The sequence below is a fragment of the Trachemys scripta genome, chromosome 15 (genome assembly GCF_013100865.1).
Source record: "Trachemys scripta elegans isolate TJP31775 chromosome 15, CAS_Tse_1.0, whole genome shotgun sequence".
Taxonomy (NCBI): Eukaryota; Metazoa; Chordata; order Testudines; family Emydidae; genus Trachemys; species Trachemys scripta.
In genome coordinates this window covers 22,314,862-22,336,858 of record NC_048312.1, presented here as the reverse complement: position 1 = coordinate 22,336,858, position 21,997 = coordinate 22,314,862, and the positions used below count along the sequence as shown (strand labels likewise).

Here is a 21,997-nt window from a genome sequence, read left to right as displayed (position 1 = left end):
CCATCAGCAGCAAGGCACCAGTCTTGCCGAGCGTTTGTTCAGCAAGGAATTATTCAATGAACTGCCTTTCAGTGGCAACAGCTGTATGCAGTATTTCCACTGACTAGATCAGGGAAATTAGAGGCCTCCAAATAAATCTGGGGGATTTTTTCCAGCAAATTACACTTTCACACTTGAATAAGGCTACCCAATTTAAACAGGATTTACCACTTGTCCCATACAATAATGGGAATTAGATGGGTTTCAGAGTAGCAGCCGTGTTAGTCTGTATCCGCAAAAAGAACAGGAGTACTTGTGGCACCTTAGAGACTAACAAATTTATTAGACCATAAGCTTTCGTGGACTACAGCCCACTTCTTCGGATGCATAAGTAGGCTGTAGTCCACGAAAGCTTATAATAAATTTGTTAGTCTCTAAGGTGCCACAAGTATTCCTGTTCTTATAATGGGAATTAGTCTCTCATACAGACACAAGAAGTGTTAATTTGCTTGCTACGATTTCAGTTTATCACATTTAGTCCCAACGGCGGTGTGAGCTCTGGTCTTAGGTTGCATGTGGACTGGTTCTATGCTGATCTTTGCAGGAGATGTCCTCTCCCCACCTCAGCCCTGAGCTCAGCACTACCCGTTGTCACAAAGTCAGGCCAGATAGCTGCAAGAGGGCTCTGGAAGGCTGATATGTTAGCCCTAGAATGTTAAAGGCCCTTTTTCTTACAAGTTGAGAAGGGGTTACCTCGGGTCTTTTAGGGTCACCTGAATTGATTGATTATTGCTGGATGCTATTAAAGCCAACACATTTCAATCCATAAAGTGATCCTTATATGTACTGTGTACATCAGTCAGATTTGTAAAGGCACTCTCCCAGACATTAACATCACATGTAGACAGAACCGATACTCATCCTGTTCCTATGAGGGTTGGGCAGGTCATCGATCAAACATATGGCAACCTGTCCGAAAAGAGCCCTTTGATTAATCTGACATAATTCCTTCTACTCTGTTCTTTTCCCCATGAAGCATATTCTGTACATACTGAATGGATCTGCTAGTTGTTACCAAAACGCAAGGTCCTGTTAACGCCTACTGAGAACCTATTAATCGACTGTTATACAAGATGCATGAAATAAGAGATGAGGATAGAAGAGACCCTTGCACATGCACTATATACTGGTTGCATTGTAATCACGTTCACATCACTAAAACTGCACAGCATATGAATGCATTTAAATCAATTTTAACAGCTGGTATTTGGACACCAAAAATTTACATTTCTACCAATACCCACACCCACACACAACAGAGCCATGCAATGAAACAGATGAGCTAGGCTGGTCATTAAAACCTTCAGCGTTGGGTTGTCCTGCTACTATCGCCTCACCTCCTTCAGCTCCAGCTCAATGATCTGCTCCTTGAAGGAATAAGCCTTATTCTCCCTCTTCATGTTGGCCTTTTTCATGCTGTCTTGTTGTGCACTGAGAAAAAGGTATTTAGAGGAATCAGCACAATGAAGCACACGGAGAAGGTTCCTGCTAAAAACCCAGGAACACCCATCTATGAGCAGCTGCTGAAGCCCTTTACCCTAAGACTGGAAGCCACTGGAAACTGACCTCCACATTCCAATTTACACAGGGAATTAAAAGCCTTTACCTCTGTATGATGGATTTATCAAACAGCTCCCCCTCTGGTGTCTGCATGATGGCAAACTCTTCTCGAGTCACATGGCGCAGAGCTGGGTTCTCCATAGAAGCTGAGATAGTGCTGATCAGCAGAGGGAGCACTCGGCGAGGTGAAAGTACAGAGAGCGATCCCACTGCATTCATGGACGACTGCCAAGAAAAAAAAAAAAAAACCACACTGTGGTCAGTAAAAAGCAACAGAGAGTCCTGTGGCACCTTTAAGACTAACAGATGTATTGGAGCATAAGCTTTCGTGGGTGAATGCCCACTTCGTCGGATGCATGTTCACTGAAACAGTCTCACCATGTTATTCACAAGACTATGTCCCTGCTGAGTTGGCTCAAACTATTTTTCCCCTAGGCCATTTTCTCCGAGCAAAGAGCTCCTTGTCTAAGGTGCTCCTGACACCTCACCCAGGCCTAGAGCTCAGCCACTGCCCCATCATTTCCCTTGCAACCTCCTATGGAAAAGGTTTTTTCATTCCTGCACTCTTTCCCTCCCACCCATGGCAGAACAGAGCTCCCTCCCTATGGACCACTCTCCCTCTCTCATCACCTCCACCCTTTGCCACTGAGATGTCCTTGGAGATAGTTCAGGAAAAGCAAAAGCTAGTCACCTGGTTTATGGGTGACTGGGTGGTGATTCTGGGTAGAATTTTATCCAGCTGTTTGGTAATGAAGTCTTCGGGGTCTATCTTCATCTTGATAAGGAGGACTGGCCAAAGCCCAGACTGCACCTCCACTGGAAAGATGTTTATGGGAATACATAGGCATAATAAATACAGAGCAGGGACTGCCAAGAAATCTAAGCAACCCCCCAGGCAGCCCTCACCAACACCTAGTAGCCAGTAGGATGGTCTTGTCCCTTCACTCACCCAAGGAAGGATGATGGCTCACTAACAGCATCTCCAGGGCTAGATTTTCTGTCTCAGTACGGTCCACCTCCAGCCCTGCTACACCTGAGATCACACACAGTGTCTCCTGAAGCACACGAGGGGGTATGTATGTTTTCCCCAGCTCAGACAGCTCTCCAGTCTCTGTCACCAGAGCCTCAACGGGCAGCACCTGAACAGACAGAACTTGCAATTAACACATCAGAGCACATTTTTGAAGGCCTTGCCACTTCTCTCCACAGCACAAAAAAAATTGTATTGGAACAAACAAACTGCCTCGGATAATATTGCGAACCTGCAGACTATGGAAGAAAGAAGAGATAAAGGCTGGGGCTGTGGTTGAAGCACAGAACTAAGAACCATGTAAAGGGAAGAGAAACTCTGAGAAAGGAAGGTTATTCTGAACTCAACCAGTGGGGAAAGGCAGGATAAAATAAGTCACGCTCCTAGAGGATGGATTTGGGGACGTTCACTCTAATAAATACATCCAATCTGTATAATGGGTAATTCCCCGCAACGTCCTTACCAAAAAAACTTCTGCTAAGCATCTTGGATCCATCTGACATTGGGAGGGAGTACCTAAGTGACTTAGGAGCAGAAGTCTCACTGACAGTCATGTAGGTGCTTTTGCAAAACCCACCTATGGTGGTTGGATACTGCAAATCAATCTACTTTATAATTACACACAGTCACAGCCTAGCAAATAGTGTGTTTAATTTGGTCTCTTATTTTATTATTTTTTCATTTCTAAATAATTACCAATAAAATGTGCATATTATACATAATTTTTAAAGACAGCCTGAACAGTGCATCTGAACTATTAGCTAAGGGCAGCTACTAACCGGCACATCGAGAAAGGGAACAGAGTACTCTGGCCTCACAAAGGAGACAGAGAAAATAATAGGTAACTACTTAGACAAAAGAACACAGGCACATAGAAGCTGGAAGTCTTCCTCCCCAAACAGAGGCACAGGAAGGATGGTGAGGACAACTGTGGTCACAAGGAAAGGTAAATGACCCGGACACCTGTACAGTTACTTATGGAAGTCTAGTAAGGAAGGAGTGGTGTTATGTGGGATCATTAACACAACAGCCTTTATAAAGCCAAAATTCTGGTTTTGACATCATGTTGTGCAGCAACATTAATAGCAAGGGAATTACAGGGGCTGAATCCGCATGACACCAGGAACTAGTGGCAAGGGAATAGACCTGGTGATCATTCACCTTATGAGACTTGAGAACTGTTTTCAGCTCCTCCAAGATCCCATAGGCCAATTTGTACCCTCCAAGTGAGGACAAGAGTTTCCTAACCGTCTTCTGGGCATGCCTACGAACATTCCAGTTCCGGCTCAACAGTACTGCAACAAGGGCTCGGTGGTACTGTCTGAAAACAGAGAGAAACAAGTTCAGCAAGGGAGCTAGTCAGGCAGAACATTCAGACATGTAGATATCAAAAAGTCCAGCCTCTCTGTGTAAAGTCCCAGGACCCCCGTCTCCACTGCCTGCATTAGTACTTCAGCAAGTTAACTGCATCCGATTAAAACAGACAATTTCTACGTACTGAACTTTATTTTCAGGGAGCCGATGCGCATGATCCAAGAGGAGGCGCTCTGTCAGCTGCAATACCGTGCACATGGCTGTAGAGAAACACAAGACATGTAAGACAAACAGTGTGAGGGTTTACTTGCTGTGGGTTTAAAGAGGCTGGATCTTAACCTATGAGCAGACAAAGAGCGCACAGGACACTTCAGAACAACATATCTGAAAAAACAATCCTTCCATAGCTGCCAAGACACATCCTCTACTGATCCTGTGTAAGAGGTAACAGTATCACAAGCAACTAAGATTTTGTCCATACTGGAAGTACCAAATGTAACTGAACAGGACTCTTACTAGCAGGGTTCTAGTATGATTCCCCCGAGCAATGTGAGTGGGGACAATTTTTATCTGATAACAGGTTATAGAAACTGGGCTATAGACAAGACTTTGTGTACCCCGAGACATGATGGACCTAAATTCCGCAGCAATGCCCTAGTATCTGTGGCATTCTGGTGCAGCTTCATTCAAAAATGAGCATATAATACTATTGCTACAATAGGCTGTGCTACTTAATTTATGCCATTCTCGGATTCTCTGTTTCCGCATGCCCCTGGTTTTTGTCTCAACAACATATAGCTGCATGATAGATGATGCTGAGAGAAGCTGGAGGTTTTGGCATTTGGATAGGGGGAAGTGGGGATTTTTGGCAACCAGAAAGTCATCAGAAATGGTTTGGCATTGTTAGGCAACTTTGTTCGCTATTTCTGCTTACATAATCTGTAGTGAAACATTTCACAATTGGTCACTTACACGGTCAGCATTAGGCTCCAGAGTTGAAATGTAATTGCAATTAACAGTGGCTGTTAAGTATCTGAGGGATATTATTTCAGGTTGTCTGCAGACCCAGGAGGATCTCTGTTCATGTTTCCAAAGTTTCCTTCACAACAGTGAGAGCAGGAAACTTCTTCTTTTAAATGAAAGCTCAGATTCTGAAGCATAATTCTATAGTAAAGGGTGGATTCTGCAGCAGCACAGAACACATGCGCCCTGGCTATCATCACATCTCTATAATACTGTTTTGCTATCATTGTCTTGGGGAAAAAATCCCTGTCCATACTAGTCAGGGAAACAACACTAGCACCTTGTTCGTGACAGCCATGTTCAAAGAGTTGTTGTGCGCATAGCTCTGCTCTTAACAGGAACAAGTACAGCACCTTTCAGCAATACTAATATCAGGAGAAAAGGAGAACTCTGACTTCTGAACTGTGATCACAGTGAGTAAAGGAGAAATAATATTACTTCAAATTTAGAAAGATTTACATCTTCAAAGCTCTGCACAGATAAAAATCACTTTGAGAACTAATCAATCATCTCATTTTCAAAAATTTTGATTGAAAAGGTCATGTTTTTCTGGACACGTTCTGTTAATTTTTCCTTTAAATCTTTTGAATTCATTTTAAACATGAGGGGACAAAATGGAGACAGCACTCACTATAATTCATAGCACAACAGATTTTCTGTCTCCCCCATTATTCCTCCTCCACAAATCTCTCTATTTCTCCCATTGATTTTCTTTCCCAACACATCATTACTTCTCCCCTTTTTCTCTTTCCTCCACCAGACCTCACTCTTTGGGTTTCTCTAGACTAAAACTTGTGATAATCTACTGACTGTAGATGCTCCACAATTATTTTTGTCACGGAACAACATTTGTGAAGTGTCTAGATTAGCATTTAACAAGGTGTTTGATAACTCAAAGTAATCAACGAATTCATGTTAAAAGAGGATCATGAGTAGACTAGACAGGCCCTTTGAGAGAGCAATCTGTTCACTTTAGTCTGAAATCTGACCCTAGTGTCAGACAATATGGCTAATAAGCAGCAGCAGCTCTTGTAAAGTCCCAAATAATAGGATTAAACAGGAACTGGATGTGTATCAATGAACTCTGATCACATTTAACAACTCACCTTCCTCTGATGCAGACTGCAAGAACTTCTCAGAAGTGAATATTTGCTTTTTCTCATCCAGAATCAGCTGCCAGAAGCCACTCAGCTTGGACTCTGAGAGAGAGGGGGAGAGATTTTTCCATCAAGGTAATTCAAAATAAGCCAGGATTTACCATGCAATTATTTCTTTCATTGAAACATAGTTCAATCCTGTCTCTTAAATTGGGGTTCTTTACCTTCACTGCTCTTCAGGTACAAAGCTTCCACAACTTCCCGCTATCGCATTCAGACTGTATACCACCTACACACCCACCCACAGCCCTGTTACAACAGCACTTTCTACTACAGACATTTACTTATGAACCAAGAGATTACAATAATTAGAAAGCCCCATTTACACCTGCATCTCTGTCTCATCCAGACCTTCCTAGGACAAGTCTTCCAAGTGATTCAAACATTGAAGGGGAGGAGGGAACTTGCACGTCATGTTTGGTAAACAGGGAGCAAGCTGTATAGAGGAGTTTTACCCTAGCAGATACCTGAGTTTGGACAGTTCTTGGAAGGAGGCTTTGGTGGTGGAATTTAATTGGAAGCATATCACCTTTGCTACTCTAGTGGATGGTGGGGTCCCCAACTGCTTCTTTAGAGGGTCATTTCCCAATTTTCCAATCTCACCACGCTCCAAAGAAAGAGAAAAAGTGTTGCAAAAGAAAAAGGATGTTCTTAATGCTAGTTTAACCAATGCCTCAGTCAAAATTATGGGAATTTAAGACCTAAGTGAAGATTTTCTGTAATGAGAGAGACCACTAAAAAGGCGTGCTGCACCAACCTAAGGCACTAGAGTCTGAGATTTTCACAGCTATGGCACCGTAACAGTTCTGCTTAGTCTCACTTACATGAGATCTGCCTGCACTTGCTCCACATGGGATAAATCTTACCATGGTTTATACTTTAACTGGCTTACAAACAGACAAGGATTCTCTATGAGGAAGCAACAGACAGACTAAGAATATGAGACTATCACAAATCCACTGTCAGTGTGCTGGTAACTTGTTCATTTGTGGGCTCTTACCAGCTAGGGCATCAGCCAAAGACATCCTACAGATCAGCAAAGCAGAAGCAACGCCTTCCGTTACCATGGAAACCTGCGTACTTTGAGATGCAGACTTTTCCACTGTCTGGGTGAGCATTGGTAATAAGTCCATTGCCTGTAATAATGTGTCACCTGAGGAAAAAGAAAGAGATAAGAGGCAAGAGAAGGTGGACTTCGTGGATCTACACTGAAAAATTCTAAGAGCTCATCTGTTGTCACGAATCCAGTTATGGAAATGAACTACAGAGACCATTCAGAAGGGCCTACATCTCCAGAACAGACAATCTGCCAAAAGGAGTCTAGTTCCTTACATCACCACTGTAATTAAATTTTAACCCACGGCAAACAGAGGCACTTTCCCACTCCTCCCTCCTCAGTAACATGCTGCCTTCTCTCTGAATTTCTGTTCAGAATGAAAGAAGATTCCGATCCAATGCTACACAATTACTCATCCACCCAACTTCCACCCAGTTTCCTTGCATTTGACAGAGAATGTTTCCTGAACAGAGTACATTTTCTGAAATAAGGCAAAGCAGACTTCATTGGAAGGTCTGTGAGCACCTCTCTCATCTCAAATAATCAAAAGTCAAAGGATTCTACCTTTGGCTTTCAAATTTAAATATCCTTTAAATTAACATTCAAAACTACCTTTTTTACATTTCCAATACAAGATGTAACACAAAATACCATAAACAAAAAGAAATGTTTCCAAATATGTAACATCACCAAATTTCAAAGTCAGTCAAGAAAGAGTATTTTAACCATAAAAAAATCCAAGAATTAGATCAAATATCTTTATATTCTTCATATTTATCAGTTGCTGGGGGAAAAAATTTCTCAAGGTTTGCCAGGTAGGTCAAACCAATGGCACGATCAGCAAGACGAATGGGTAATTTTCATTTTTGTAATACTGATGCCTTGATCCCTGATCCCATGAGCAGCTGCACACAAGCAGACCCATGCACCCCGATGAAGCCCCAACAACGTCAGGGGTCTGGCTACAAGGGTCTCAATGCAGGATCCTGGCCCTCACCACTAACTTAGTTCTCAAAGTATTTGCTTCTGCCCTCATAACAATAGACAGATTCCTGGTAGACAGAAATGCAGCGTTCACTTAGAAAGTCCAAATTCAGTCACTCACAATGAGAAAATGAAGGCAGTTCCACAGTATCTGTGTAATATTTACATTAACTGTTCAGCCACACCAACACTGATCACCTCTTTGGTTTATACAGTCTCAGTAACAGTGGATTTATTTAAACGTCTATTATATATTTTATTTAGACTACAGAGCCTGTTACTCTACAGTATGGGGATCAAATTTTGGGTCCACAATGATGAGGGCCAGTAGAAGCAATTCTCAAAGGAGTACCAAAAGTTTGGGCTTTCAGAAGACCTTTACTTCAGAAACAATTTGTCACACAGAATCTATCTATATCCCTGCAATGATCAGTTTACACCTAGAAGCATGAGATTCAATTACCCTTCTGTTACCCTGCATAACTAAGAGTTATGATCATAAAGTTTACCTTTGAAAGAGGCTAGCATGCATTGCAGGTAGGCATGTCTCACAGTTGAAGTAGAGGTTTTAAGGCTAAAGGCTTTCTTTAACCACTCTACAAGCTTCTTGGGAACTTCTGTGGTGAACCGATTACACCAAAGAGCAAGGACAGAGACAGCATGTACCAAAGTGCCTTCGTGGACTGGGAAGAAATGCAGAGAAAGTCAACACAGCTATCTCAAACCCATGAATGCATTGAGAAGGTAGCAGGAAGATGCTGAGGAGTGATGGAAAGGATATCCATCACTACACTTCAAACTGAACTTATATAGCATATTCTCTCTACAAGGCTGCTTTATCACTATAGAATGAGGGTCTACACCAGCAGTTCTCAAACTGTGGGTTAGGACTCTGTTTTAATGGGGTCGCCAGGGCTGGCATTAGACTTGCTGGGGCCCGAGGACAAAGCCAAAGCCCGAGCCCCACCACCCAGGGCCAAAGCTAAAGCCAAAGCCCAAGCCCAAGGGTTACAGGCCTCCCCACCTGGGGCAGAAGCCCTTGAGCTTTGGCTTTGGACCCCGCACCAGGGCAGTGGGGCCCAGGTGGGCGAGCTCAGGCTTCAGTCCCCGCTCCTGGGGTCGTGTAATGATTTTTGTTATCGGAAGGGGGCTGTGGTGCAATGAAGTTTGAGAACCCCTAGTGTACACAAAGGATCCCGTAACTCAATAGCTGTGTATCAGAGTTATCTTCAGCAAAATATGCTCTGCACGAAAATCCTACTCCGGCTTGAATGAAGCTGGGCAGGATTCAGAACAAAGAAAACTGTGTCCTCACCTTCTTGTTGCAGGAAAGGGATGAAAAGTTCAGCCATGGTTCCACTCAGATCTTGACTTGAAGATCCAGAAACCACATGATGACTAAAACTACCAATTCCTAAAATGACAAAACACTCCCTGGTTGGTGCCCTACTACAAGAGTTACTGCAAACCAAACAATGTAGGCTACAACCGACACCTCATAGCTCAGTCCCATTCATCCCTGCCTGTCCAAATTTCTCTCCATCGCTGCACCAGTTCTGGATTTAGCCGTCCTGCAGCTACAGAACCTGGTGGACCTCTCTCTAAATTTCAATCATTGCTGCAACCACCTAATCCTCCTCCTTTGGCTACACATTTTAAAGCTTTCTGAATTTCCACGGGTCTCTAATGGCCACCAACAGCCATCAACCTACTTAAAGAGCAGAAGGCCATTAGCCTGCAGGCAATAATATGTACTGTCATCCAAGACCTTCCAGCCATGGCTGGTTAAGAATTACTGGGCTGGGAGCATTCAGCCCAGACACTGACACCTCAAATACTCATCTTTCCGCTAAATCTGTTCCACTGTAGAATAAACCTCTCTACTTTCTGCCAGTAGCCTTACCTGAAAGGACACTTATCTTCTGAGCCACAACCGTCAGTTTCCCCTCAGAACCTGAGAACAAAAAACACGGTGGTGAGAGAGTTGGTAGCAAGCAATCTAACTGGGGCATTTATTAAATCCATGAGAGAGACAGACTATTTTTACCAGAAAACTGTTCAGCCTTCCATCTGATCCAGACCATGCTGGCTCTATTCAACTTTTACAGCCGACATACAATATGGAACACTCCTCAAAGCTAGCAAACTTCAGCTGATCTGCCCTGACTCAGAAGTTACTTACCCCCCAGAATAGCAAACAGGTGTCTCCCCAGTGACTCCACAGCCGATGGATCACTGCATTGTCGAGCCAGATTCTTTAATGCCACCACTGCCTCATCCATCAGCTGTGGACTGTTGGATTTCAGTTGACCTAAAAATGAAATGTGCAAGCTACGAGTTACTCAAGAGCTATGCAGATTTCCTCCACAGGGTGTGAAGTTATCTTTGTGCAATCCATGCGGCCTGCCTTAGCTTCTGGCCAAGTGAGAATTTCCTCCCTTCCATCTTGGCAGGGCATATAATCAATATTGTTACTATTAATGCCGCAGTTCTACAGCATTTTACAGACATTAACAAATTTACACTCCACTCCTCTTTGAGATTGGAATGATACTTCACTATTTTACCAATGGAGATACTGAGGCACATGGAATTAAGTGCATTGCCCAGCATCACAAAGCTAGTCTGTAGCAAGGCTGGAAACAGAAGCCAAGTCTCTTAATTCCTTGTTCCATGCCTTACCCAAAAGCAGCCGTCCTCCTGGTACTAAATCACTTTGCACAACAGGCTTCAGGCAGCCACAAGATTGCTAGAACTGAAACCCCAATTCTTTTCAGAAGTTTAATGTGCAATATTTCAATTCCGTAACACAGTATCGCCTCCCGCCCACGACAAGGACATCTTCATAGTCAAGAATAGCACTAACAATATGGCAATCATAAACACACAGGCACAGTCAGAGTTGTAGGGAGTCCTGCTAAGAATCTGTCAACCCATCCAGAGGTCATGGCACTTACTGGCCAGTCCCTTCACGATGTCCAGAGCATACTGGCTGAGATCAAGGGTCACGGATGCTAGCAAGCAGGAGATTGCTGGGGACAGAAAAGAAGTTATGGTATTAAACAACAACTGGCTTTTATCCTGGCAGTAACCTCACACAGTCCAAGCTCTCAGAGACCATTAGAGAGGAGTTGTTGCCATAAGAAGTGGAAAGAAAACCACAGAAACTGCCTCCCATGGATAAATTTAGTCAGAATTATTCTACACATTCAGCTCTGAAAGTCTGTTCCCCACAAGCAGTAGATACCACATACCTAGCCACTTGGGATCACATCACCAGTGTGACCCCTCCACATCCACCCTGTAGGAGCCAGCCAGCCTGCCCCCTAGCTCTGCTCACAGGCAAAGAGTCTGCCTGAGCACAGTCCAATGGGTGGCATTCTCTTATTACCCACACCAATTCCTGAACTCCAAGGAACAACCCTTCATGTCCCCACCCCATGTTGCTTTAGAGAAGACTCACTTTCAATCACGTTCTCAGGGCTCCGCAGTAGGGATTTCTGCAGAGTTGGTAGGATCAGGTCCTTGAATTCAGAGTGAGTCACATATCGGAGAAGGGGGGCACAGTTATCCTGCAGAGAGAACACGGTCAGGCACCCAACACAGCAGCAAACATTATACATGGGACAAAAGTAAAAACAGTGCCATGTGTCTCACCAGCAAGTGCTTCTGAGGTTTTGTCTTACTCATCACGATGGTCTTCATGTAGAAATCCAGAAGGGCACTCTGAACAACCAGAACATCTGTTACAGTCATGTCACAACCTGCTCACACTCCCCGAATGCCAGCAGGGAGCCAAAGATCATGCCCCGTCTTGTTTCCCCCCAAAACACTAAGCCCCATTCAAGCTGAATTTCAGTTCTCTTACCTCTCCCCCACACACAGCTCCACTAGGAAGCATGGTTCTTTGCCCTATCTGCCAGCCTGAACATAAAAAACCTACAGAGAGCTAAGTGCTCAGCTCCATTCCTGAAATGGGGATATAGAGATAGGGAAAGGAGGTGTCTTGGCCATCTCCCTAAAAGCAAGAGATACACTGAAGAGCTGGGTGTGCCAACAGTCTCCCTACGCACAACTCAGATCAGGATACCTGAGCTTTAATCAGATCAATCTCGCTTTACTATCAGACTGACAGATGTAAAGCACCAGCCTTGCTGTAACATTTCTACCCCTTCCCAATGGAAAATCATTCTGATTATTATGGAGGAGAAAAAGGAGCCAGTGTTCTTATTTACCTTGTGTCTGTTAATAACATCCATCTCTTTCTGGCTTGTGCAGAATTGCACCAGAAACCCCAGCATTGCAGCATAGCTCTGGTTTGGTTCTAGACTGAGAATGACAGACAGGTACTGATCCACCAGCCCTGGGTTCTGTTGAGAAGAACCATAAGATACATTAACTCAAGTGACACTAGAAAAGTCAGTGAATTAGGTCACACTGTGTCAAACCATATGTCACCTCTTTCCAGAGCCTGTTCAATTTCTTCACAGCTCCAGCCACTGCATGCTTGTGAGAACCTCCCAGAACTTCTAACAGAAGCAAACACTGGACTTCCACCTGCCAAGAGAAATAGGAAAAGACACATTCACACACTTAACACTTGAGAAATAGAAATAGATAACGTTCACTCTAACTCTGAGTAAGGCTTCTAGGATCTTCATCAGCAACTTCCTCACCACAAATGACTTTAAACAGGATTTCAAATAAATGTTCCTGTGAGCACTGTAAAGAGAACAGCAGTTTCACATCTCCAATTGGTACTGTGTTCCAAGATGGCAGGAATAAGGTCCACAGGACAGACCAACCAATCGAGAGAAAATAAAGTGAAAAGCTTCTTAACACCATCCCAAATGTGATATAATTGGCAACCTGCTTAGGAGACACCCAAGATGAGACCAGCACAGGATACTGCAGGGTTGGGGTTCAGCTGCATTACTAACAGATCTGGGGGGGTATCCAAGACGAGAACAACAATTTTGTTGCAGTTCCAGACAGAAGTGTACAGAGCAAGTTTGCCTGGCTCTAGCCAAGGCTATTAATCTCAATACCTCCTGCCTCTTTTACCAGAATAAGGGAGACCAAAAACTATACAAAGTGTATAGGGTAAACAAAGGGAAGAGAAAGGCCCTATGAAGGTGGGTTTTAATGTAACACCAGCTGTTACAATCACCACTACCAAGCCCACAGTCACATTCAGGATTCTTCATTGCCACATTAGTCTGGAAATACACAGCAATACTTCAAAGCCTCTTCCTTATCCCTGAGAGGCAAGATACCTTTCCAGAGCACAAAGGTACCTACCAGCTTTTTCCATGTTTCTCCTTCTCTCTTGTCACGTGTTGGGAAGACTATGCGCACAAGCAAACAAATCCAGGAGAGAGCCAGCGAAGCTGCAGATCCACTGCTCTTACTGTCACAGAACGGGGAAAAGGGAGTGAGTCTAGAGCTCCAGAGATATTGCTCAGCCGCCTTAACCCAGGACACACCCATTATTATGCCCCAACTGGAATCTGTCACCTTGTTAGTGAAGCATCTTTACTGGAGAAAAACAGCTGACGTCTCAGATTTTAAATCAATTCTCAGCACCACTAATTAGCACATGTTAAACATTCAGAATCCTCTGAACACCACATCAAAAGGCCAACCCTTGCCTTCTGGGGATGTCAAACCACAATATGAGAAAGATCCCTAAGATCTGTGGAGATCCCTAAGGCCAGTAGAGAAGGGAGAGGCAAACATTTTGCAAGTTGAATCCCTGGGCTGCAAGTAACCCAGTTCTCTCATCAGTTGCTCTCTTCTACAGGCTGACTGGACTGCACTGTCTCAGATTTCTGAATGACTACTCACTTATCATTCACCCTCAGCCACTTTGGCGCAACACACTTATTTCTGATTTGTGCCAGATCTATTTTCTATCTCTGTTGTAATCCTCAGCTCTCTCCCAAGGTGATGGCAGAAGATGGATCTTTCACATGCCTGTCAGAGCTCTAATAATCATACCCCCATTTGACCTCTCTCTCCTTCAAGGTACAATGTCATAGCCAACATCCTTACAGACAACAACAGGATCAGAATCCCTTAAGAACCAGCTGCTACCAGACAGTAACTAGAGGAGTAAATACTACATTGCATGGATAAATCGAGATTGGACATTTTTTCTAAGAGACATACTCCAATTCAAATCCCTAGTTACTGGGCTTGATGTGGGAATCACCGGGTAAAGTGCTGTGGTCTGTGTTATGCTGGAGGTCATGCTCAATCATAATGGTCACTTCTGGCCTTCTGGACCCATTCCCTAACTGGGATCTCTGGTTGCTACTGTAATACAACAGCAATAAAGTGTTTTAGAAATGAATCTCAAGAACACACCACAGCAGGGGTAACCAATTATTTTTTTTCAAGGTCCAAATTTCTTGGTCAAGGTCCAGACTCCAGAGAAAAATAATACAAAACCAATAACAATACTGGTAATAAGTAAATAAAAAGATGTCGCTGTCTGTTGTAAAGCATCTGGTGGTCTGGATTTGGCCCACGGTCCACCTATTGACTACCCCTGCACCAGAGAATCAACCCAAAGCAGATTAAAACACCAAAGCTAATAATGTCTTGAAATTAAACAGCTGAACAAGTGTCCCTTTCCTGGTCATTCCTTGATAAAGCAGCTTAAAAGAAGTCGTCCTGTATTTGAAGGCTACTGAAAGGAAACTGTAATCCAGCCCAACCCTGCTATCTGAATTTCACTAGAAGTAAGCCTCTCCCTTCCCAATGGGCATTCAGTGTGCTAGGTCTGCATAAAGAAGTACTAGCTGCAGTACTCTCCAATCAGAGTCAAAACAGGCTTCAGCAGAAGTTTCTGAGTCACCCTCTTGGAAATTATGTTGCTTCTATGGCAAGATGGTCGACGTGGTCAATGAGAATAAAATACGATCCATCAATTTTCCCTAATTCTGCTTGGAAAACTAAGAGTTACCCCCTCTCAGTGGTAAAGCTTCCATTCTGGATGCAAGAGGCTGACTGGCAGGATTTCACGACATGGCTTCATGCACAGCAATGGGAATAGTCAGCCCTCACCTTGGAACTCCAGCCTTGCCACTGATCCCTGAAGACTGCAGGGATTGCAGAAGGTTCTTAGCTGTTGCTTCTGGCTGGGACTCTGCAAGCTGCTGGAGAGCTGACTGCAGGGCTCTGCGGGATGCTGCATCTCTATAGGGAAAAGGAAACATTTTCTGTGACTGTTTCAGATATTAAATTCTAGATTCCACACAGAGGGTTCTGCCTCCTCTTACCATCAGTCTGGCCAACAGCCATTATCTCTTTACCATTCCAACAGGTGAAGAAGGGTCTACATCATCTACACTCATGGCAGAATGACCCATTCCCTACCTCAACAGACAGTCTGACCTGACCAGAGGACCACCACAACAATTCTCATCCCATGACACAAGATTAACAATTCATTCTGGCAGGCCCAAAGGGGGGGTTTCAACCATTTCTTTACTACAGACCACAGTTTAAATCGAACCCAAACTTGCTCAGTTACAGCCCGATCCTGCAACTCATGGAGCTCTGCAAGGGCAAAGGGATGCACTCATGCACAGTGATTTGCAGGATCAAGATCTGAATTTGTTTTTAATTGAAAAGATGAATTTTTGTTATTTGGTGTTGTAAAACTTGTTTTTCTACAGATTCTAAATGTTGGGCCTACCTTACTGGACAGCACTCTTTTATGACAAATCTCGCTACATACTACACACTCCACATCAACACTATTTCCATATGGAAGATACTACAGTCAAGTTCAACTTCCCTGCCCCACGTACTCACCTGTAACGATGCAGGGTGAGGCAGAATAGTTTGCAAAGGCCTTTAACCGCACTCTCTGGCAGATCTGCAAGAAATTGGATTCCAAAGCGCTTATTTGGGAATCATCAATAAGGCCTCAATCCCACAAACATGCACATGCTTCCTTTTACTACTGTGAGTAGCCCCACTGATTCCGGTGAAACTATTCATGGCAGTGAAGTTAAGCATGCGTGTAAGTGTTTGCAGGATCAGGGCCCAAGGCTGATTGACTGTCATGACAAAAAAAAATGGGGATCAGAATTTCAATTTTTAGAAGTTGGGAAAAAATCAGATCACACAATACTTTAATATTAAATTGTATGTCATAGGAGATTATGAGAAAAGTCAAATAAATATCTTTTTTTTTTAAAAAACTCATTTTTAATCATTAAATGCATTTTAAATTATTTAAGAGCATTTGAAAATCCCATACTCTGCTACTCTGAACAGATATAAAGCTATATTTGCACTAATGATTCATGGAGGAGTCTTATTTAATAAAAGACTAGCCAGGGTGATAAAGAACATGATTTTATACAAAAAACCCTAAAAGCCATGGCTGTGACATACAACCTTGGGACCTGATCTAGAATCCACAGACACAAAGGAAGTCTTTCCATCAACTTCAATGAGCTTTGGATCAGGTCCTTAATCATTTGTAGAGAGCAAGTTAAAAATTCTAGGCTTGCTTTGTAATCAAGAAGCATAATAGAAGATCCAGCCTCCTACATGAAATATGTTAACACTAGTTTGAGTGAAACCAACTGGACATCAGCATCAAACAGGGCTCCCTCCGCTTCTCAGTGTCCACAAATATTTTATGAGTATCTGCTGAAGGATTTAACCTTTATATTTTCATTCCTCCTCTTTTCTTATGTCTACGCTGAACAAGATACTCAAATTGCTGCTGCATGTTTCCTCATCACCCTCTTAGTTACCTTTTTCCAAATGTAGAGACTAAATTTTCACTATGGTCAGACTCAGTGGGGCAGAGTTATGCCACAGGATAGACCCAGATGAGTAATCAGCTATCGGTTGCTTGCTCTTAGATCAGGAGCATTTTGGAAGTGATTTATTCACCTTTCAGAAGAGGTATGCTATCATGCCCAGTAATACTATCATCACATTTACAGAACACCTTTCACCTTGAAGGATCCCAATGAACTTCATGTAAAAAGGAAACATGTCAGTCAACACTGAAAAACAGCCACCTTTGGGGTGGTTCACAGCAGCTGTTTAAAAGTACACAACACCACCACACAACATGTTAAAACAAAGTGGAAAAACTAAATTTAAATCACTCCTGCAATTTCATCTAAGCAAAATGTATTTGATCTCACAAAAATTTACCAGTACACCTCTACAATGGGAATATGTAATAAGCAGGAATCCCACTTTACATCTTCACTTCTCATCCGAGATGCCTGTTTTAGGCTTTGCTGGAGCCCGAGGCATAATTAACAGTGTGAACCAAAGGCTATGAACCAGAGTAGCCTGGCCTTGGCAAAATAGCAGCACACCAAGTAAGCACATTCCTGACCTGAGAGGATGGTACAGTGTTCTCAAGTAATGGAGTAAACACATTCCTAGGAGATGGTACAGGAACACACAGGCCTCTCGTAAGAGAAGGATGAGATGACAAGATAACAGTTGGGGAGGTTTTGTTTGAACTAGCAGGCACAAGGTACAGGGCAGTAACGAAAAACATATGGAATGTAATATGTAACCTGTTGGTAGCGATGTATAAAAGGGGAAGGCATAGGAGGGGCAACTTTGTACTTGCCGAGTGGCTGCCTTGTGGCAGGCATACATGTGTTAATGTACCTCTAGCTCCTATGTTAATACTGTGCTTTGTCAGCAATAAACCTGGCCAAGCGCCTTTGCCACTGAACAGAGCATGTGGTCTTTCCTTATGAGTAACATCGAGGTCTGCTGGTGTTTAGAACTGTTTAGGAGGAGGAGAGGGGCAGAACAGAAAAATGGGGCAAAATCTCCAGGGCCAGCAAGCCATGCTAAAGAAGACATGAACCTCAGTACTTGTGTATACATACAGACAGACACAGACAAATAATTGTTAGAATTGCTTATAAGGGAAAGCACCTACTCCAATGCCTACAGCCCTACGGCCTCAAAAAAGGGCCACAGATTTCAGTCTTTTAAAATGAAGTACACTGCAGGGGTTCCCAAACTGTGGTAAATGGACCACTGATGGTACATGAACTTGATGTTTCATCCATTCACTCCACAATTTTTTCAGACGGTGGTATATGAACCAATCAAGTTTGGGAGCCACTGGTTTAGTATATGCCTAAACCCATTCCACACTCTCTGTGAAAGAAATAGCATACAAATGCTTTAAATAGATGAAATACAAGTACCTTGCCCAGTGACACATCTTCCCAGTTCATTAAGTATCTCTCTTCGCTCCTTCACACTGGCTGTGGTCACTTTTACAGCAAACCTCTTCAGTGTATCAGAAACCTAAAACAACCATTCACACACAAAAAAGTTGTCACCATCAACATATGGACTGGACTGCACAACCAGAACAAACAGAAGCACCAGGAAGGGAGAATGTGCCCTTTTGCAGACAGCCAACTCCTCTTACTAACTGACCGGTGTGGTTAGACACAGTCATCCAAAACACCATGGTACTACGCAAATCAACAACTCCTGCCTGTATCCATGAAAAGAAAGAATTATCAGTGTCTCATACAAGGTGAAGCTCCTCTACTTGTTTGATAATTCGAAATCTCTTTCATATATACAGTAGGATGACCTTTCTCTGATTTTCAACCTGCTTATGTGATAGTGCATCCTCACTCAGTAATATACAGTACCATTAGACTCCAATTACCCTTTTATAAAGTGGACAGACTATATTTACAATGCAATGTGTCTCATGTGAATCACTTAAGGAACCAGTAAAATCAATTGCCTTAGTACATGTGACCTTTAAAGGTTGAAAAATTTGCACCAGAATAGAATGCAGATCTTTTGCTTTCCAGTGGTGCACTTTAGCCCCTAGACCGCACTCACTCACTCATTTAAGGGGAGCTTCCACCATGAGACAGTCTATGCTGCAGGCTTAATTTCATATAGTGAGTGTTTCACTTATGACTTCGTACTGAAATTACGTAAGAGGAACAACAAGTGAAAGGTTTCTCATTGTACCTTAACAGACACCTGTCACATGTTCATGGAGTTTGTATGGGTTCGTCTCCTTTTAAACTGAAATGTCTATCAGGTTTAAAAAGTCACATCCTATTTATAAAAAACTCTTTCCTGTGTTACCACACAAGTGGAGATTAGATTGTTAATTTTTTTGTTTCAGTAATTTAATTTTCACCATTTATGCTGTCTGTTTACTTTTTACACCTAACCCAGCTTCAGAAGTTGAACTAGAGAACTCAATTTCACTTTGGTGTATAATCAGTTTCACTTTTCAGTTTTCATGCACTAGCACCACGTTGTGATGTCTGGACTGAAAACACTGCAGGAGAATGTTTAAATCCCAATCCCAGTAATAACCTGTTTCCTTAATTTTTAAATGTATTAGAACATTTAATATTAAAGTTTTGTAAAATATGTATGAACAAAAATTTGTTTCAGGCTGACAGCAGGGCTTGGCACATCTGGTGGCAAGTAACAATTGATGTAGTGTCAATTTCCTGCATCTGCAGACAGCCTGAGACAGTAGATGCATGAGAACCACCTAAATATAAAATCCCAACCCCAGCACGCAGTCCTCAGATGCTTCATGTACAGTACTCCAGCTTCAAAGCTGAAATAGCCTCCATACTGCCTGCCTCGTCTCTACAACATTGGTTATATTGGGGCACACAGGGAGCCCAATTGAACTGTGCCCTGCACTCCAAGGAACACATACATCCCCTCCACGGACTCCCCAAATCCTGATCCATCTCCTCCAAAGCAGAACTCCACTGGTTTTGTAATAAAAGGTCCCTTCATATGCATGGAAATGGCAGGATTTGCTCTTAAGTATGAACTGCCTCCATTGATCTCACTGAAGCTTTTGTCTGTGTACATGAGACCCCTCAAAATTGCTGACTGGAATTTCCAGGCAATTCCTACCTCTCCTTTCCTCCAACTCAGCCATCCTAATCCCTGTGCTTCTCTCCAAGGATGGGCAAAAGGTAGGGTAAATCTGGCTAGCAACCTGCAGAATTTGTCGAGAGATGGTAGTCATCAATATTAACTGTTTGTCAGCCTACCAGTTAAGGTATGAACATGTGAGAAATTGTTTTAAAAAAAACCTTCCATTGTTAAAGACAAACCCAAGATGTCTAGTAAGTACTGATGGACCATATATAGGTATGACAGCCATTTACAATGAATACACCTCAGTTTTCAGACACTTGGGATAATTTTAAATCTGCATTATAATCTAGTGGTTCCCAATTGATCCACTAATCTACGGAATGGGCAGTTTTTACCATTCATGCAACTTCAGTGATGAGGAGTCATTGTGCAAAGGTCTCATGCACCCCTGCTTGTTCTTTTTATTAAGATTTATATAGACATACATGTGTTAGTAAATTATACAAGAGAAAAGTTCCACGAAAAAGTGAAGTCTAAACATATACATATCAAGCCAGATAAGACCTGACTTTGGAGGGGCTCTCTGAAGCAACCCCCACAAAATAGTGGAAAGTGCATCACCACAAGCATAAAGAGAAAAGAGGAAAATATTGTAACAAATCAGCTAAGAACTGTATGGCTGTCACTCTTCTGCACATCACAACTATTTATAATTTCACTGCAATATGAGGGACAGAACTCACTCTCCTGCTCCTAAAGCCTAAGCCCATACCACTTGATAAATCTTCATCAGCTGTTAGACATAATAGGATCTGACACACCCTGGAGCAGTTCCAATTCCACCTAAAAATAGCTGAGCATGCAAGTTTTATTGCAATATCCTATGTGATTAAATTGGAATACATTTTTATTCTGTACGTAATTGTTTTCAGTGAATTAAGGACAGCCTTTTTTGCCATTAAATGGACATTTACTGAATTTTTTTAAACCTAGTCATATTCCAAGTAGCACTCAAGATCAGAGAAACTGGAAAACTAAAGAAAATATTTATCAATATTTTTTCACTTTATACTTTTGATAGGTCTTTCCATATAGTCAGTTTCACTGGTTCCCTTACAGAAGGGGTCAATTTCCTCTATTGTTTGTGTGAAGGTTTTAGAGGGCAACAAAAAGATTTGTTTAAAAGATACAACAACGTGACTGTAGAACCACAAAAACAGACAGAGGGTCTCCGTGGCTGGGATGGTGCCCAGAGCTGGTTGTTTTTTCTGGAAACTGAGTAAGTTTCAACTTGATAAGGACACAGATGTTAAACGCTGGGCCAGCCCCGACCTTTGCCTGAGCCTGGCCCAGCAGGAGAGACAGGCTCATCCCGCCGGCTCGGAGGCTCAGACAGCTCCTGTCCCCCAGACACAGAAGACGCGACAGTCACGCTCTACAAACACCTCCCGTCCCAACCCATCCCCCGCGCAGGGCGAGACGCTGCGGCTGCTCCGACCCCCTGCGCGGCCAGGCCGGACTCCGCGACAGGGCCGGGCTCGCACCACTACACGAGGCTGCCTGGGGCAGGCGAGCTTGGCGCGGGCGCAGCCGGCCTGGGAAGCGCGGCCTCGCTCAGCCTGTCCCGGGCCGGAGAAGGGGCCGGGCCGGCCGCTCAGGAAGAGCGCGGGGGGGGGGGGGGGGAGCAGGCTCTGTGTCGGCGCCCGGCGAGGGATGGGGCTGACGCGACTGCCACGTCCCTTCTCCCCGTGACAGGGGCCGCATCCCGGCAACCGCCGCCGCCTCCCCGTGACGCGGCCGCCTGAGAGGGGCCAAGCTAAGGAGCCGGGCCTCGGAGCCGGCCCGCCCCACGGCCAGCCCGCGGGAGCGGCTCTCGCTGAGCCACTGCCGGGCCCAGCCCCCCGCACTCACCTGCGTGTCGGCCGCCAT

At 43.6% G+C, this 21,997-nt stretch overlaps 1 protein-coding gene across 1 annotated transcript in view; it reads right to left on the bottom strand.

The window, feature by feature from the left end:
* The window catches only part of GCN1 (GCN1 activator of EIF2AK4), a 61,012-nt gene extending 39,015 nt beyond the window's left edge, over nt 1-21,997 (bottom strand). The window contains exons 1-22 of the mRNA XM_034790860.1: nt 21,980-21,997; nt 18,385-18,487; nt 15,989-16,052; nt 15,236-15,367; nt 13,466-13,574; nt 12,623-12,721; nt 12,400-12,534; nt 11,822-11,890; nt 11,628-11,736; nt 11,122-11,196; nt 10,347-10,475; nt 10,068-10,118; nt 9,480-9,578; nt 8,674-8,847; nt 7,124-7,276; nt 6,073-6,165; nt 4,128-4,203; nt 3,791-3,950; nt 2,549-2,738; nt 2,291-2,415; nt 1,646-1,824; nt 1,377-1,470 (exon numbers count right to left, since the gene is read on the bottom strand). Coding sequence (XP_034646751.1) covers nt 1,377-1,470; nt 1,646-1,824; nt 2,291-2,415; nt 2,549-2,738; nt 3,791-3,950; nt 4,128-4,203; nt 6,073-6,165; nt 7,124-7,276; nt 8,674-8,847; nt 9,480-9,578; nt 10,068-10,118; nt 10,347-10,475; nt 11,122-11,196; nt 11,628-11,736; nt 11,822-11,890; nt 12,400-12,534; nt 12,623-12,721; nt 13,466-13,574; nt 15,236-15,367; nt 15,989-16,052; nt 18,385-18,487; nt 21,980-21,997 — 2,436 coding nt within the window. The remainder of the gene's footprint in view (nt 1-1,376; nt 1,471-1,645; nt 1,825-2,290; nt 2,416-2,548; nt 2,739-3,790; nt 3,951-4,127; nt 4,204-6,072; nt 6,166-7,123; nt 7,277-8,673; nt 8,848-9,479; nt 9,579-10,067; nt 10,119-10,346; nt 10,476-11,121; nt 11,197-11,627; nt 11,737-11,821; nt 11,891-12,399; nt 12,535-12,622; nt 12,722-13,465; nt 13,575-15,235; nt 15,368-15,988; nt 16,053-18,384; nt 18,488-21,979) is intronic.